We start from the raw sequence: 19,494 nt of genomic DNA, 5'->3' as shown, positions 1-19,494 counted from the left end.
GCTACTGCTGGTGCTGAGGGGGGTGAAATGTTAGTGGTCTTTTTCACGGAAGACAAAGATGATGTTTGCGTGCTCGCGATCAGTGCGGGCGGTATTACTATGGGTATTTTGGCTACCTCCTTGCCTTTACTAGACATTGCTTGAATTGCTGGGGAGACAATTTCCTCCTTGACTGTCAGCTGGCGCAATGCTGGACCTGGTTGCAATCATGTTTTGCTAGGAACACCAATGCCGTCGAAGCAAACATTCTTTTCCTTTGCATTAGCTTTCACTCCACGTTTCTGCTCTACCTTTGCCTTCGTGTATGCTAGGGCTTGGGTAGTGCACTCGAGTTCACGCTCATCCTCGTCTTTCTCGGACTCGGACTCAATGATCGTGTGTATGAACGCAGATGGATCAACATCCAAAATGCATTCTACCTCGGCTGGTGCGCGGTACCATAAACCTACATGAGTGCTGCTAGCGTCTGCACTCTTCTCACTTTCAATCATGTGATCTACACGATCCTTTAATAACTGTTCGCGTCCGACGACACGATTGCCGTTAGGCATGATGAGCTTATAGTTCTCATATAACTTACACTTTCCTGCATCGAGGTATTTTTCAGTGCTCCAGACAACACATGATGAAATGGTCAAGGTTGCCGCAGAACATGCAACCATCCGACACTTGAGTAGTGCATGGACACTGATATTTGTGCTTGGTCACTGAACCTTGTGTGGGCTGTTGAGCTGGCGTTGACGCGACCGCGGGGAGTAAACTCGCTAATGGCGCTGTAACTTGTGTGTTGGTGACGGGTGCGGGCAAAGCGGGCGCCGTAGCTGGCAATAAGAATATCGCCACATTGTAGACATTCTTCCATGGGTAAGGGTCCTCATGATGATGGTCTGGGAACTTGATTAGTAGGCAGGTGCACATTAGCATCTGCACATTGCTAGGCAATCCTTCTAAGAAAATGTGATCGTGTTCCGCCGAGCCTACTCTGTCCTTGTCTAAGAGCAGCTGCATTATATTGTGGAAATCATGATAGTACAAGCTCAACTCATTGACAGATGGCATTGGCATTGCGGCATACTTTTGCGCGACTGCGCTCAAGTTGTTGACCATGTAGCGATGATCCCCTTCACAGCCGGGGTACATTACCTTGACTTCGCATATGAACATGTCGTAGTCACTGACCTTCGCTTCTGGCAGACATGCCCAAAGTTCTTTGTCGGTGGGCACAAGATAGCGGATGATCTGCTTGATGCGATCAAGACCGGTGAGACTGGCCTGATCAGGCATGTTCTTCATATGCATCTATAAAATCTAACAAGTTAGCAGTGGTGCCGTCAAATTTCGGCACGTGGTCAGTGCCACGAATAGGCATGTGATAAGGTGTAGTCATTGTGACTGGTGGGGCGATGGTGGCGATTGTAGGTGTGGGTACTGGGGCGGGTGCGATGTATGCGGGTTGCAGTGCGTAAACACTTGAGAGAGTGCCAATTATGTGTCTGTTAAGTATTGATACAGGTGGGTTGAGGACTTGAACTGTTTCAGGTTTGACGGGCAAATCTGACTCTTCTTCTTCTTTGTGCGGCGGCGCGAGCGTATCTATAGGTGTTAGTGCGGTGAATCTCACTTTTTGCTCTGCTTTAGGCGTGCTGTGAAAGGTTCCAGGGATGTTACCTCTAGGTGCATCTACGGATGTGAAATCGTCGAGTGATTCTTATTTGATTGATTCTTTGGGCGAAGATGTGATAGGCGATGGTTGTTGTTTGTTTGCACCACTGAAAAACGAAAGTCCCGGACGTGGCGCGTGGACAGCAGATTCTTCTGTGGGCGGTATGGTAGCGAAAGTTGAACCATCAGATAGTTCTTCTATAGCTTTGTCGATGCGCATGATAATATCCGTGCAAAATAACTGATGCGTGTTGGGTCTGAGTACTCTATCATATGTTGCAGTAGTGCCCCTCATGGTGGGCTCCAGTTGAAGATGAGGAATCTAAACTGTGAGGAAAGTTGGTGCTAAGCTAAGCAAACATAGATAGACCCGGGCGCAAGTGAAATCATTGTCCCAAGGGCAGCTAACTGAGTAAAGGGAAACCTCTCTTTGTAAAAAGAGGGACACCAAACAACTAATAAAGTAATAAGGCTAAGTAACGCGCTTTGCGCGAGGCAGAAACAATGCAATGAACAGAAGGTGGATGTGTGCGACTTTAGATAGTCACTTGCCAACAATGAGTAAAATTCTTAGTATCCAAAGACACAGAGAAAGTAGGCAGAAAATTGACCTCAAAAATAGAGTAAAGAGATAGTATATGTAAAGATGGCTAAGCGCTGCTAGGCGCGCAGGTCCGATGTAGTGAGCTGAGTAAGCTAAATATAGTATGTGAGATAGGTAATAGGGTCTCGGCTGCGCGTGTAGCGCTAGGTCGAGAATTAGCAATGGAAACAATTGGTCAAAATGGGAATATAGTGAGAAAATGCACCAATGAACATCTAAGGACATGGGGAGGACAGATGGACATGTATGTGGACGATGCTAACACAGATGCATGGTGTGCACGGAATCTGCAAAGTAAAATATATGAAGTGCTACTGCGCAAGACGTATCCTTGGGATTAGAGCTGGAGTGTGTAGGAAATGTGGGAGAATTCGAGGGAAGTAGCTGTGGAGATGCAAGGCTCTACACCGGTGGTGGGTTTTAATTTCTCATGCATGGTTGGGTCTGGTGGAGGGTAGGCAGGGTGTCCTGGACCGAACACGAGCCACCCTTTGATTGCACAACATGGACCGACCTTTGAGGCGAACGTTACATGAACATGCAGAATTAAATTCAAAATCATAAGGAAAATTAGGAAATGTCAGTTCCATCTTCCCAATATTGATCATCAACAGCAATTATCACTCGTTTCAACAGCCTTGTAAAACCAAGCTTACTAGTCATGCACAGTCAATCGTTTTCAGATAAATTCAAAAATTCATATTGCTCAAGTAGTACCAAAAAACTGTACCAATATTGACTCTGAACTAGGTATTGTATGGAAACCCGGACACTCATGCTCAATTACTCAGCTAGCAGTACCATATATAGGCAATGCTTTTGTAGGACCCTGAATACCGCCAATGCGAATCAGAAATAATATTATGTGCTACATGTGTTGAACAATTGTATAACGAAAAACTGTTGTCCCTACTGCGACACGAACAAATGTATAATGAAAAACTATTGTCCTTACTATAACACCAAGATTACCAGTCAGAGCACAAGTGTCCAGGCTACTACAAGACAATAAATCAAATCACCATTCATCTACATCTGTGTCACCATCTGAGACATTGGAAAAATTGGAGAATTCCCATATGACCAGACCATCGTGATCCAATCTGATGATGTCTTCATCAATACTACCTGTAGTTTTAGGCTCATTGTCACGTATGAGATTATCTAGTTGATATAAATTGTTGTCACCTGCATAGTTGTCAGATTGTGTTTGACATAGCTACAAGCGGATAACATACTGAGTCCGAGTCCACCACCCACCCCACCCATATAGTAGGCACCATTGTTGTCCTTGTGATAAGGCAAGTCCTGGTAATTCTCTAAAAGCGGGAGATCTTCTTCAACATCTTCAATAGTGGATGGTATCTCCTTGTTGCCTTGCAGCATATCAAGAAAAAGTAGGTATACGTCCCAAGCTGACTGCCTTGTGACTGATGGGCGCCCCAGTTCCTCGTAGTAATGCTGTATGAGCTTCCTGAATGATTGTGACACGAGGTCGAAGATGATGTGAGAAGGATCAATGTAGAGATTTTGTATGTGATCTAATGCCTCACGTTCAACAGTAATCTCTTAAAACAAAAGGTAAGAACAAACGAAATGAGCACATATGGTGCTTCTTACTTTAAAGTCCAGGGCACCGAAGTCCTCAGGTGACTGATAGACAATGTTCAGCACACCGTGCAGCAGAATCTTGTTCCAGTCTCACCTCTTTTGGGTGTTGTTCACTTGGTCCTGGTATGCGTCCAATTCCCGCTGCAACCAAGGTATAAAGACCCATTGAAAGACCATCCTAAATCGATCCCACAAGCTATGATCAGACTTGAAGTGAGATGAATGAGCGAAGATACATACATTTGGAGAGTATTATTACTATCATACCAACCTGACATGACTCCGTGGTCCAGTAGTGACTTGAATCCTGGTGTGAATCGGCGTCGCATTTGTGACCAGGTTATCTTGGGCATGATGTTCTTCTTGTTTTGCATCCAGTGATGCTGCAAAGTACCCTGCAGTGCAGGATCATGCCACTGGCGAAGCATTGTATGTGCATTGGCAATGCCAAAATTTTCCGACCCAGGGTCACTCTGGGTGACCATGGGCATATCTAGTAGTAGGTATATTACAATGTCAGTGGAGAAGCAAACCAGAAAAAAAACTTATGACCAAGCATATCAAGTGTGTCGAGATAATAGCTGAGGATCAGCTGTGGGTTCCAGTTCAAGTGCCAAACCCTCATCTACATAATCCTACCTGAGAATGGCTCGATGCCAGTATGAAGGCTGAGGCCGTACCTAAGCCACTTGTCGTGTTGATCAACCACAAATATATTGTTAACTCCCGCTGCCCAAAATCATCTCCTTCGAAGGCGATTGGCCTTGCGCTGGAGGACAAGTTCTGGCTTGTATATGGCGAAGTAAGATGTCACCACACTCCTGCAGTACAAATAGAGACTACAGTTAATGATTAAGATATGATATTGATGAAAATACTACATTAACTGGCCACACTCATGTTCTGTTTGTGAAATAACAAGCTCACCATTTCACGTGCTCCAGCATTTGGATAAGTCATACACAGATCAGTCATCACCTCACGGATAGTCTCAACATTATGCATTTGCTGGTGTGTTCTTCGCAGGCCCATACCCTTGCGAATTTTGAGAAATTTAGTGAGCCTAAGCATGCTGTCGGAACATAAATCAAAGGGACGAGTGAAAACAAAACTCACCTGAGACCATAGTGCAATGTGTCAAAGTGTTTCTGCAATTCTACAACAATCTGCTTGTCTGTCTGACGTGCCTTCCAAAGGTGAAGGATGTGCGGCTGGATAATATCCAAAGGTGCTAATTGTATGCGAGTTAGCAGTGCTGGTCTAGAGAAACAGAACAGAACAAGACGTACATGTAGATTTCCACTGATTGGGCATAGAGGCACTGGAGATGCGAGATGTTAGTGACAAGTGTATTTAAGCTGAGTAGTACGTACCTCCAATGTATCTCCAGCCCCCGCATAGGATACATGAGGCTGGCTCTTGGCTGGTTCTCCCGAGTCAGATACATGCACCAAGAAATCGCTTGCCTGCAAAACACACTTGAGACATGAGGCAATTCATGGAATAGGAATGAAATAATATGTACCTAGCTAGTTTGGTAGTTAGTTTGAGCTTGTGGCAACTGTTAACTAACTCATATCAGATGAAACACCAGGCAATTCACAGAATAGGAATGAAATAATATGTATCTAGTGAGTTTGGTAGTTAGTTTGAGCTTTGTGACAACTACCTTTGGACTAAATTGACTAACTTGTATTGGAGGCACTATTGGAGGCTCTGGAGTCACGCAAAATAACATAACAAATCTCTCTCCACCCTAATTCCAAGTTGGATCGAGTCGGAGAGTCAGATTAACCTGCCATTCAGTCCTTATTATTGTCCAAACACATTCCAAACACATTCACTACTTGATTGTCTACTCTAGTAAGTCCTTATAATTCCTCACAATTCCTTGCTGCACTAATAGCCTGATGAAACTCCTGAAGCTCCTGCAGCTCCTCCTGCCAGGCTCATGAGCTATGTGTCTCCGGGCCCCAGATGAAGAACTGAATTGTTTGATGAGTCTTCATTTTTTGAGCTTGGCTTGTGGCTCACAAGCTCCTGTTTTGCAACAGACATTCTTCCAAAACTTCACCAGTGCTCAATGTTCCCGGTCTTTAGTATTAGTATGTTCTCTCAACATACTTAACTATTTGAATTTTATTAACTTGTTATTTTTTCTCGTATTTAAGCCATGCCGCTCTTCACTACTATGACTATTCACAGTCCCTCTCATGGCCAACCCCGACAATGTTGTTTGTCAGTTCACTGAAGATGCCTTTGCTGCCGAAGACAGGATCTGTGAGTGGCCCTCTTGTCAGGCCCAGATCAACAAAGGCGAGCCCTGTTACTATGTGCAAACAATTGAACCTGGAAAAGCAGGGTGTTATGTATGCGCAGCCTGCTATGCATGTTATCAGACAAAGTCTGTGACTTCAACGAAGAGACCGACAGGTGAGTAATCATAGGTTTTATTATAACAACACAATCTAAATACTTGCAGTACCACGGTATCTGTCATTTACTGCACAGTTTAATACAGCCAGTAATCGCCAGCCCAATGCCCAAATGATCCGGCACTCGGTGAATGCTGCTCAAAGGAAGTGTAAGTTGTATCAATCTTTGTATGGTGGGACTTGAGCTAATGATACCACAATAGCAAGCATTGATCCTCCTCCTGTAATTGCCATTCCTGACTGGACAAATGCCATCATGGGCCCACCACCTGTCCCTTGCCGCCGTGCAGTCACTGGCCCGGATGTAGCCATCCCTATGTCTTGGCAGGGATCAGCCGCACCACCAATACCATCGAGGCTCACTGGTGCGGTTGGATATTCATCACACCATGGATTATATGGCGGAGAACATCTTAGATGGGCCAAAGCTGCCTATGCTACCCCTGGTGCTGTACTAGCAGCAGAAATCATTTCGCTCAAAATTTCAGCTGTCCATGAAGCGGGGGTGTGTGAGAAATCCAGAGGCCTACCAATTGGAGTACGGTCTTCCCTATTATACTGTTATGAGAGTGCCACTGATTGTATTTTTATTTAGAATATTTGTGAAGGCAAGAAAGACATTGATGCTCCAGGTCTCATCAGCCTCGCTTTGGAGACAGTGCTACCTAAGCTATGTGCTTTTGGTGGCATGTTTTCATGGCACGATGAAGAATTCATTGTGCGAGACTCAGGATGGGTAGACTTATCGATACATCAGCCATCAATTCCATACTTCTACTCACAGTGCCTGCAGCCAGGCCGCAAAGGTCCTAAAGGTGCCAGGTGGCGCAGCACCTAGTACCAATATATCCAGCAAACGAATGCACGAACGTGCAAGCAGTTCTGGCACAATTTCACCCCCTCACAAGCTTCGGGTACCTCTCGCACTGTCTCCTGATCGCAATGACCTCAGGGAGGCCCTTAAGATAGGTGGAGGTGCTGACTTAAATGTTAAACAAAGTATGTTGTAATTCATTTAATCTATTCAATCACACTCACTGTTTGGTGTCAGTCTCCAAATTTCAGAATGAAAATATACATTTTCACTCAATCCCTACCTGACCCCTCTGTGAGCTTCTGAGGTGTACCTGCTATCATTCATTCTTGGTGGACAATACCGACTCATCAGTCGGCTATGTAACAATTGACCCATCCATCGAAGGACGCATTGGAATAGGCGGATTCAAAACAGCACACCAAGGCTGGTTGACATTAACAGCTCCCCCTAGCTCAGGTCTGGGGTCACAGGTGAGTCACAATGTTGTTGTGAAACACCCATTTCACAGAATATACCCCCAAGGTATACCTACCTCTAGTACTGATTACAGGATTGGACGCTTTGCACTAGTTGACGAGCTGCCTAAGTTATTCAGGGAGGCGAATGTCCTGTACTGGGCAAAAGTGTTGTTAGGTCTCATCTACGATTTCATCGACCACGCCATTGCAGGCACACCTGATCCTCCACCATTCAATATTCCACGCATGTGGTTTGTTGAAGTGGGCCTCACGCTATCTTATTCTCAAGGTAGCAGCAAGTCTACAATAAAGACTGGGGTGCCAAGTGCAGGTTTCCTTCTTGAGGAGGTCATTGATGGTGAAGATTTTATGAAGTTCATTCATAATATGGATCTGAACCCATTACTTGACCCAGAACAGGATGGGTATGACTTTGCGCAGTTCTTGGCGTTCACACAACATGTCCAGTGCACGAAGACAGGTAGGCTGGTTTTTATATCTGATTATCTAGTGATAGCCAGGTCCGGTTCTGAACCGCAGTTCGAACCTGAACCATTTCAAACCTGACTGAAGTCCAGTTCAAGGTTCGGGCAATAGGGAGGACCGAACCGTTGGTCTGGTCCGCGTTTTGGGGATGTGCAGAATTGCAGAACTGGTTCTGAACAGGTTCAAACCTGTTCGAACCAATGGCAAGTCAGTATGTAGTTTAAGTGTAGTACTTATAGGTGGAGATGACAAAATGTTTGGTATCCATATTGTACATAATGCAAAAAGAACAGTTCAGAATGCATCAGCATAAACGAGGGTAGAATCACCAGTAACTGTATTATGGGCACTGGATGAGCTGTGGTGGCGGTGGAATAAATGCCTGAGAAGTGTGCTTCTTTGCAGTTCTGAGGAGTGGGAATGGCCTTGTGCAGAGGACTGAGAACAAAGAGGTCAAGAAAATGAAATTGAAGTGATAGCGATGACGCACATAAGCTGGTGAGACTCCATCGAAAAACCATGGGGTACCTGATGAGCAGGTGGACATTGTTGGACAGGAGGTTGTGTAGCATTAGCCAGGATTGATCACTATGACATTGTTTAGATGTGTGATTCTCTGCTCAGGAAAGAAAATCAAGGAAAATGAGAGAAAGAATGCAAAAACAAAAGACATGCAATTGCAAATGAGACCATACACAGGAAAGCTATAGAAAGTCTTTGCATTGTCTGGAGGCGGCAGCTCATGAGTCACGCTGTGATTGTACTCCTGTACAACACCTGGGTCTGATTCAGAACATGCAGGTGCCAATGCAAGCCAGGAGAGTGCAAGTGCTGAGCATGAGTACTAAGCGAGTGTCACAACCCAAATAACGAATTAATGCTTGGGCAGAGACTAGGACTCGACTAAGGTTATCGGACAAGAGGATAATGAGCAAGGACGTCTTGGATTGCTACGGTGTAGATACAAGAGGTTTGAACTAAAGAACTATTGACCAAGACATGCTACCTATATACAACTATTGAGACGGAGATTGAAACTGAGTTACAACTACTAGCCAATCATAAAATAGAAAAGGGAATCATACCATAGAACATCGTAGAATATTAAAGAAGTATCACGTGACCATATCTTATCTTATCTTATCTAATCTAATCTATTCACAATCAAAGAACTCGTCTTCTTCATCAGTCACATCGAAGACACGTGTTGTGGGCGCTAAGGGAATCTCTGATCTGGTAGACACTTTTGGAGTAGGGTTAGGGTTTGACTTAGGTGCTGTGTATTGACGCTTAGGAAGATTTAAGAAAGAATAGTGGTTTGTTAAAGGTACTCGTGACAGCGAGTGAAAGTAGCATTTAGTATTACATGATGCATCTGTTGTTGGGTGTGTTTCAATATAATGTTTCTTGACAAAATTTTTATATATAGTTTGGATGGTGCAGTTCTCAGTTCGAACCCTCACTGAACCAGAACCAGACCATTTTCAGACTGAACCGGACTTTTCCATCACTACTGATTATCAAGGTATGTGCTCCAAGTATCCTATATTCTCAATGTCATTAATATTGGGATTGAACAGGCAGCACAGAGCTACTGACTGATCCCCAAATAATGACGCACTCGTCTGTCAGTGAAGGGAAGGATATATTTGGGGAGGGCAATATTGAAAAGGCCGTCAGCAAATTTGAGAGACACCATGTTTGTAATGAGTTCTGCAGATGGCCTGGATTTGGACTTGAGGCGCTTGGTGCAGAAGTAGCTTAGATCGGACTCTTTTTTGTTTTCACTGATATTTTTTGGCTGCGCTACATTTAGCTTGAGCACGAGTGTCCAGGTTTCCATAGTATTGCACCATCAAACATGATACCAAAGCGAAAACAGAACACGACCCACTGTTATGTCGTGCCGCTCGGGCTATTTGGAACATACTATGTGCAGGTCTTAAATCCAGGTGAGTCATATAGTTGAATCCTTGGATGCACAGGCTGCAACTTGTTCATACTCACTAATTTTTCAGGATCACATGATCTTCCACAGCATTCTGAACTATCTTCACAACTTCCTCCCTCGTGGATACATGCGGCACTGACATACATGGATGCTGTCAAAGCAAAAATGATAACGGCGAGGAAGGAGAAACACATTTCTTGCAAGGTAATATGGAATATTCTGGAAGGAGTCTCGGATGATATATCTGAGGATGGGGGAACTGTATAGAACAACGACCAGCATTTATATCCTACGTACTATGCTCATGGGCGTGATCCTGATCGATTTGGCAGAAGTGTTACTGCTATCAAATAGCAGAAATTTTGGTAGAATGTGCGGAGGCGTGTTCAATTCATTGTATCATGACCCTGGGATCCTATTGCGTCGAGGATGATATGTTTGTGCTACGTACGTGGACCAATGTTCTGCCAATGAACATTTATCAAAGATTTTAGTGTACGTTCAGCGATGAACTGAACTACAATGTGGAGTACCAGAAGTCCTGTCTTGATATTATATAATCGCACCCGTTCTCATCGTGCCATGCGGCCATAGTAATGGGTTAAAGGTTTTCACTGGGCCGTTCATCGCTGAACGTACACTCACTTTGATAAATGTTCGTTGACCAGCAGAACTGACAGAATATGGCAGGACTATGGTTGTGCCATGGCAAAACCAGGCAGAGGTGAATTATTTGTCGACTACAAGGAACTATTGGTTGCAATTGACATTATGTACTAAGTACGTTTACAGCCGTTTGAGAAACTACTAATGTCGTTGGCAATTTTTTTCATGTGCACTCCCTTCTGCTTCTGTTTTCACATAACCGTTCAGCCTATCCATACCTAGGGAAACGCATGGGTACGGGTACGGTGTACGATATCCATACCCTCCACCACACCCCGACCCTTTACCGCGGACCATACCAAGGACCCTTACAGTTTCGCAGGCCAAAGTAGTCCTTGTTGGCAAGAAATCAAATGATAAGTATCAAATCTTCATTTCGCATTCGTTGGCTAGTGTTACAAGAACATCTAGACGCTTGGGCCCCTACCATTTTTCTCCTCATCCTTCTCATATCAGCCCTTGCATCATACCCTCACCCCGACCTCACCCTCATTATCCTTGTCATCCTCGCATTCCCTTTCGCCCTCTACCTGTCGCTTCAGCAGAGCCAGTACATCTGGCCGGATCCTTTCGCTGATGAAGCATACCCATGCTCTGTTCCACCGCCTGACTGATCCTGTGGACAGTCCCCTTGCCCTTACCGTCCGGACGGTAACCTATGATATGATGCACGATGCATCCCCTTTGCCCTGTTCCCTTTCCCGATCTCTGACTCAGTGCGCAGTCACACATGTTACCTATACTTAGCTCCGCAGCTGCACGATTGTGCCCCTGCGCGTTTCACTTCTTGTTTTGACCTTTGACTCACTTTCTTATCAAGCACGTTCTGGTTCACCCGTGTCTCACCCCGAATGTGCCTTCCTTTTATGGTTATGCCCTTTATTGTTTACTTCACTTGGTAGTACGAGTTATCACCCACTAATACGCCTCCTGTCCTCTATATAAACTCGCTACCATGTACCATATTCCCTAACTTGAATCTACTTGGTTCTTGACCTCCTACTCTCACCAGAGTGATCCTTTCTGCCTAGCCAGCAGTCTATATTCTATCTTCTTATCTGCTCATTGCGGATAAGCCTATAGTCTCGATCTTTACTCATCGACTTCGTCGACGAGCAAAGCCCCTGTTAACTAGTCAGACTTCCGTCCTTCTAATTAACGACGATCTTACGATTAACCTTCGGGTGTCGTAAGCCTTGGCAGATACAGCTCATCGTCTAGCACCCGCTTGACGTAAGCTACCCGATTTGGACATAGGCGTCAAATCTTACTTGCTGAAGCCTCGCCAAGTAAGACCCCTAACCTTGGGCTAGCCCAAGGATGTCCTCGACCGTTGACGACACACGCTCTGTTTGAGCGTCGCCAACAAGATACCATCCAAGTCGTAACAAAAGATTCAAGTTACCTTCTAGCCCTCGACACCTATTGAGGACAGAAACAGATACAAGACGACCACTCCCTGGACACGCAACTTCTCTTGGGAGCGCGACCCGAATCAGGAAGACCCTGACGAAGAAGAGGTAGACGGACAGTTTAGCTCTCCCACCTCACCGACAGAGCAGTACCACTCAGACGAGGGACTGAACGACAAATAAGATCTAGGAAACACTCCGACTTCTGAAGAGGACTTTCCAGACGAAGTACCTCCCCGAAACACTAGCGCCAATCTGAAGACAAGAATGTCTAACCCATCATCCTCCTCCACTGCTGTCGTCGTCCGTGCCCCTGAACTCAAAGCAGGAGCACCAACGGACTTTGATGGTAATACTGACGACGCGCAACGATGGCTCTACAGCTTAAAGGCGTATTTTCTCATCAATTATACCATCTATAACAGCGAGCAGACCATGGTCTCAGTCGCCCTGTCATTAATGACAAAGAACAGCGCTAAAGCATGGGCTGACAACTTCTATCGCGAAGCTTTCAGCACCAACCCCCCGAAATTCAGAACCTTCGCCAAATTCAAGAAAGGATTCAACCTTGCATTTCAACCTGTTGATAAGCAGGTGAATGCCCTCACCGAAATCGCCGAACTCAGAATGGGAAACAATGTTACGGACTACATCTCGAGGTTCAAAACATTGGCTACCATTGCCAATATCAAGGAAGGCGTGACACTCTCACACTTCTTTGAGAAAGGCCTGAACCCGAGCCTTCGCGAAGCAATCTACAGGAAGGAGACACTTCCTGACACCATCGAAAAGTGGTACACTTCTGCGGTTCAGCTCGATGCTAACTACCGCAGGAGCAAGGCCGTCTCTGCCAACTCCTGAAACCAACACTCCCGATACGCCCCTCGCGGTTCCAAGCACTACCCCAAGCCTAATGTCTCGTCGTCCAGAGACCCTAACGCTATGGACGTAGACCGCACCCTCTCTCAGGCAGAGAAAGACGATTGCTACAAGAAGGGCCTTTGCTTCTCATGCAAAGAGCATGGCCATAGAGCCAACGACCCCAGATTCCACCCGAAGATATGACGTGCAGAGAAGAAAGATACCAAAGGAAAGACTCCGGTAACGACTGGTAGAGACCAGCGTGATGACGAAAGCTCCGGAGACGACATGGAGACCAACCGGCTCCAAGAAGAAGAGGATTTTTAGAGCGGAGGACCGCAAAAGCAACATGCGTCCCCTCCTTAGATATCCTGTGTACTCATACTGTAGGAAAAGAAAATGAATTCCGTGTCCCGGTGACACTTTTCTCTTCCACGAGTACGAAAACCGTTGCAACAACAGCAATCATCGACTCAGGGGCTTGGGGAACATTTATTTGTGACACCTTCATAAAGAAGCACAATATTAGAATCCACCTCCTGAAGAAACCCTTCCGCATCACTACGGTGTCCTGCATGATGTGGGAATCATGCATGGACATGAATACTAGGTGACCCTCAAAAGACAAAGTCTGTTAGCTTAGTCCTCAGACTAGTCAACCCATACCTTGGTTTCAAACCATGGTCCATATTTCCAGTTTTCCCCAAGTTTCATGATCTGAATATGTTTTGACGGCAAAGTCTAATGTGAGATGGGAATCACATTTAGACCTAGTTGATTTGAGAAGGGAAATGAAGGTTAAGGTATAGCCTTGCCTTTGGCTTATTCACTTTGGCTAGAGAAAACCATAGAGAAAAGTACAAAGCCTATAAAAAACCTATCCAAAAAGACCATGTTTCAATTCCTGCCAACTGTCTTATTTTTGCTACCTACTTTTCTCTAGTGTTTCTTTACTCTACTTTTTCATTAGGATGCTTTGACTCACCTGACACTTCATAAAATTGTACCCATAGGGTATGATGTCATTATGATGTCATAAGACTCCACAGATACTCCTGCAGGTATTCTGTTGAAAGATATTATGTCATCAAGCTCTAGATTATTCTACTCCACAATGACTCACTCTGACTCACTCATGGAAGGTTCTGGAATCATTTGCTCCACAATGATGTCACTCTTGATGTCATTATGATGTCATAGCTCCATCTTTCACTTGTATTTTATTCTTTTATTGGGTTTGACCCAATATTTTGATTGGTCCTCCTTATTTTTTTATTGTTTGTGAACCTAGGTTACTTTCCCACACAAAATGTATATAAGGAGAGCCCATTCTCCCCCAAAAAATATGATCTCCCATTTGTAGCAATCTGCCTATCAGATATTTCACTTGCAAAGTTAGTCCCTTTGAAGTGAGACAAGTGCAGGGAAAAGAATTCCCTTGAGATTATAAGTTTCTTACCTTAGAAACTTATTAGTGCCATAGACCAAGCGTTCTTGGTCATATATATTGTCTTTGAGACCCCTTTGTCTCATTGCTCTGTGCCCTTTGACTAAGTGATCTTAGTCATCTATCATATTGTTGAGACCACGTCTCACTAGTTGTCCCATAGACCAAGTGATCTTGGTCAAGTTATAGTCCCCTTTGTTCAAGCGATCTTGAACATATATTGTATATTTGAGACCATTTGTCTCACAGTCAGGTGTCCATAGACCAAGCGATCTTGGTCATATTTCGTATATTTGAGACCACATCTCACTAGTTCCAGTATCCAAGTCCAGAGCCTAGAAGGAGATTTCCTAGGCAAATACATTCCAGAAACCAAATTACGTGTCTAGAAGCTTATTCCTAGACAAGAGATTTGAGTTTCAATAAAGAAAAGTAAAGCTCCGGCTAGGTTGATCTTTATAAAAAAGATTAGTTTAGCGAGCCTCCCAAGAACTCACATGTTATCTACCACGAAATAGGAAAAGTCGTAGACCGTGTTAATCGAGGACTGGCAAGCAGTCTTATCCAAAGTGTAATTGTGGTGTCATTACATTTACACGACTTTATATAAGACCCTCGGTTATTAAGACAACGGTAGATGGAAGCCAATCCACTGCTGGGAAGGTCACCCGATACTGCATGCTCTTCGCCCGACTTGACGGACGAACCATGTGGGGAAAGTTTAACGTCACCAGACTTTCCGAACGAGACAAAATCCTGCTAGGGAAACCCTGGCTATCCGCCATGAAACCAGATATCGATTGGGGACGCAACGAAATCACAATGCTCCCCACACCCAGATCCAGATACGTTGAGGAACTACTCAACAAAATTCAAAGAAAGAATGGGGTAACCCCCTATCGATTCGAAGGTCTTCGACCAATCGTCGAAGATGAAGAAGAGGCCCCCTTCAAACCTCTCAAATTACTTCCCTTGGGTACGGAGCACGTACTCGAAGAAATTCGATGCAAGAAGAAGAAAAAGAAGACGAAGAAGGCAAAACCTGCCAAGGAGGTACCCGCCAAAGAAAAGCATTTCGAAATGCCTCAAGAAACCGACATCATGGAAGACGTCTGGGTAGGGAAGATCGACCCCCTACCCGAAGTCAAGGAAGTTGCGACTTACCCTCTGACTGACGACGAAATTCTTATAGAATACTCGGCCGATGGTTCTTCGGTCAGACTGATCGAGAACCTCACCTTCGACACTCCCCTAACAAGGGATGGGACCTCCAAGACGGAGACCATGAAGGCAAGAAAGACTCCCCTTCGCAACATTTGGATCCTTGCTACGGCAAAGGAGGAGTATACGAAGACCAGTAACAAGGCACAGGAATTCGCCAAGGACAAAGCTCAAGAAACGAAGAAGAAATCATTCGAAGAGCTTGTTCCCGAATACCTTCACGATTTCACAGATATATTTGCGAAAGATGGGCTCAATAAGCTTCCCCCATCAAGACCTGGTGTAGACCACCGGATCGAAACGAAGGAAGGTTTTATCCCAAAATCTTCTCGTGCTTACCCGCTCTCTCCAAAAGAAACAGAAGTGGTTAAAGCGTTTCTGGATGAACATATCCAGAAAGATTTTATCCAACCATCGAAGTTGCCTCAAGCCTCAGGCTTCTTCTTTGTAGGAAAGAAGGACGGCTCCCTTCGCCCCTGTCAGGACTACCGGTACATTAACGAATGGACTATCAAGAACGCATACCCACTCCCCCTCATTCCACCTCTTATCGCCAAACTCAAAGATGCGAAATATTTCACCAAAGTGGATGTTCGTTCAGGATACAACAACATTTTAATCCACCCCGACGACAGATGGAAGGCAGCCTTCTCGACATCTTTTGGGCTCTTTGAGCCAAAAGTGATGTTCTTTGGGCTCTGCAACTCGCCAGCGACGTTCCAGGCCTACATGAACCAGACGTTCAGCAAGGAGATAGATGAAGGATGGCTCATCGTCTATATGGACGACATCCTAATATTCTCTTCTGACCTTGCAGAACACCAGATGCGCACCCATAGGGTTTTAGAGAAGCTCCGTCAGGAGCAGCTCTTCCTCAAACCCGAAAAGTGCACCTTCGACTCCCAAGAGGTAGAATACCTTGGGATGATCATCCAACCCGGACAGGTTGCCATGGACCCGGCAAAACTCAAGGGGATTAGCGAATGGCAGACTCCATCGACGGTGAAAGAAGTCAGATCCTTCCTAGGATTCTGCAATTTCTACCGTCATTTCATCTCCCATTATTCCGACCTCGCTCGCCCCCTCCTCGACCTCACAAAGAAAGACACCATGTTTTCCTGGTCCCCCGACTGCGAAGCGTCATTCCAGAAGCTAAAGCAGTGTTTTACCACCGAACCTGTACTCCGGAACCCCGACCCCTCTCGCCAATTTGCATTGGCCACAGATGCATCGCTATTTGCGACAGGAGCAGTCCTCCTGCAAACCGACGACAATGGGTCTTATCACCCATGTGGATATCTCTCACAGTCTCTCAACGCTGCGGAACAGGAATTATCAGATTTACGACCGTGAGCTTCTTGTGGTTATCCATGTCCTGAAGGCATGGAGACACTTCCTTGAAGGCAATCCCCATCCAGTGATCATCTTCACCGACCACAAGAATCTCCTCTACTTCCGTTCCTCTCAGACGCTGACATGCCGGCAAGCCCGCTGGCAGCTCACCCTCTGCGAGTACAACCTTCAATTCCACCATGTCCCGGGCAGCAAGCTTGCTGCACCCGATGCTCTTTCCCGACGACCGGATCATGACAATTCGGATGGTGATAACGAGGACATTGTCCTCCTCCCAGATTCGCTCTTTGTTAAACTTATTGACACCGCCCTAGCGTCAAAGTTCAAAGCAGCGAACGATAACCCTGCTGATCAAACAATACAGACAGCAGCTGATGCCTTAAATGGCCTCTGCGCCCCCCCTATGAAGTCTGCTCTGTCAGACTGGCACATTGACGAAGGCATCCTTTATTTCAAGGACCGAGCCTACGTCCCCTCTGACCTCCGGAAGCGCATTCTGGAGCTCCACCATGATCACCCAACTGCCGGGCACCCCGGACGTTCCAACACCGAATGGAATGTCAAGAAAAGCTATTGGTGGCCCGGCATGGGCACCTTCATCCGACAATACGTTGATGGCTGCACTATGTGCCAGCAGATGAAATCCGACACTCACCCCACCACACCTCCCCTTATGCCCATTCCCTCCACTTGTACTCGACCGTTCTCCCAGGTTTCAGTCGATCTTATCACTGATCTTCCGGAGAGCGCCGGCTATGATTCCATTATGGTCGTGGTCGACCATGGGCTTACAAAGGGGGTAATTTTCTCGCCTTGCAAGAAAACCATCACTGCAGAAGGCGTTGCTGAATTATTTTACGAAAAGGTGTTTATGCGATTCGGACTATACGACAAGATCATCTCCGATCAAGGCCCACAATTTGCCTCGAAGCTAGCAAAAGAACTCGGACGGCTCCTGGACTACCAGGTAGCCCTCTCCACTGCCTATCATCCCCAGACGGATGGGCAGACAGAACGAATGAACCAGGAGCTGGAGACATACCTTCGGATCTATTGTAGGACGACCCCTAACGATTGGGCCAGACACCTTCCCATGGCCGAATTCGTCCACAATTCCAGATGACACTCCGCTCGGAACGCATCCCCGTTCTACCTCATGATGGGTTACGAACCCAAAGGCATACCTTACGCCTTCCCCGACTCCGCTCTGCCAGCAGCAGAGGATCGAGTCAAGAAACTCGCAAAGATCCGTGAAGAAGCCCTGGCATGCCACAGCCTTGCGCAGCAACACATGGCAGAACGCACATTCGGGCGAAAGTACCAACCTTGGAAGGTTGGGGACAAGGTGTGGCTATCTGCTGCGCATTTGATCACCCACTTCCCTTCAAAGAAACTCGCACCAAAACGATACGGACCCTTTACCATTAAACAGGTCCTATCCCCCATCACGTTCACCCTCGAACTCCCTGCCACCTGGCGTGTTCACCCCACGTTCCATGCATCAGAATTATCCTCCTATCAGGAGACGGACGTGCATGGCCCAAACTATACTGAACTGCCACCGGACCTGATCGACGGGGAAGAACATTACGAAATAGAAGTGATCCTCCAACACAGGGGTACCAGAACGAAACACCGATACCTGGTCTCCTGGGTTGGCTATCCACCCTCCGAACAAACGTGGATCCCAGAGAAGGAACTGAAGTCCGCAGCGGAGATGCTCAAGGACTATAAGAAGAGACTCAAGCTGACAACAAAGCTCCTCAGTTGTTAACCAGCTACCATCATCTCCATGTCTACCACTTCGTCCAATGCCTCCTCCCTCTCCCTCGGATCCACAGCCTCTATCGTCGAACTCATCCACAAGTCCACCATTTCTTTCACGCAGACCCCGGACTCTCAGAAGGCATTCTAGGAGGCCGTTATTCTCGAAGCGCAGTATGCGCTTCGACTGGACAGCTTTATTGACCGTACCAAAGACACAGTTCTCCTGGAAATTGTCAATGCCTTTCGGGCAGTTGACACTATCGCTTTTACAGCCAGACCATCCGGTATCCGTCCCCCTCACCTGATCACCCGATACTCCGTCACGAAGGCCAAGAGGTCCCTCTTGAACCTTCTAGCATCCAGAAACTTTGGTGACACAGTTGCCAAAATAGAAGAAGAAATTGCATACAACCAACTGCCTACACAGGCATCCATTGTCGAGCGTACTGCCGAGTGCAGTGCTCCAACCCCCCATTCCAAAAGATCCAACCTCATTCCCACCAACCTCACGTCAGAAGAAATCGACAGATTGTTCGCAGAACACGAAGAAGAGCAGCATAGGATGATGACTAGTGATGAGCTCGAAGAACTCCGAGCTGCCATCATCAACGACGAGGTCGTAGCCAATGACCCGTTACCTGCTCCCTATAAAGGGAAGAAGGAGCACAAAGAAGAAAAGTCGAGTGAGGAAACTCGCATACCACCTTGGAGAAAGACGAACGAAGAAGACAAACCGAGCTTGG

At 46.0% G+C, this 19,494-nt stretch overlaps 2 protein-coding genes across 2 annotated transcripts; one reads left to right on the top strand and one right to left on the bottom strand.

Moving 5' to 3' along the window:
* Positions 1 to 3,053: 3,053 nt before the first annotated feature.
* EDB93DRAFT_1106369 (uncharacterized protein) lies at positions 3,054 to 5,191 on the bottom strand (the record flags this gene model as incomplete). The annotated part of the gene is made up of 11 exons (XM_041447606.1): positions 3,054 to 3,095; positions 3,222 to 3,264; positions 3,289 to 3,394; positions 3,505 to 3,832; positions 3,887 to 3,919; positions 3,992 to 4,073; positions 4,118 to 4,370; positions 4,602 to 4,716; positions 4,805 to 4,949; positions 4,994 to 5,108; positions 5,167 to 5,191. 11 exons carry the CDS (start codon positions 5,189 to 5,191, stop codon positions 3,054 to 3,056), a joined length of 1,287 nt encoding a protein of 428 aa, XP_041304630.1.
* A 2,327-nt stretch (positions 5,192 to 7,518) lies between these two features.
* EDB93DRAFT_1090732 (uncharacterized protein) lies at positions 7,519 to 8,154 on the top strand (the record flags this gene model as incomplete). Its single annotated transcript, XM_041446294.1, has 1 exon — positions 7,519 to 8,154. A coding segment is annotated over one exon (636 nt), but the record flags the coding sequence as incomplete, so codon positions are not given.
* Positions 8,155 to 19,494: the final 11,340 nt, after the last annotated feature.

The sequence above is a fragment of the Suillus bovinus genome (assembly GCF_016758785.1).
Source record: "Suillus bovinus strain UH-Sbo-P2 chromosome Unknown EDB93scaffold_58, whole genome shotgun sequence".
In the NCBI taxonomy this organism is placed as follows: Eukaryota; Fungi; Basidiomycota; class Agaricomycetes; order Boletales; family Suillaceae; genus Suillus; species Suillus bovinus.
Note: the sequence above shows the minus strand (reverse complement) of the source record. Positions and strands in the feature narration are given on the sequence as shown.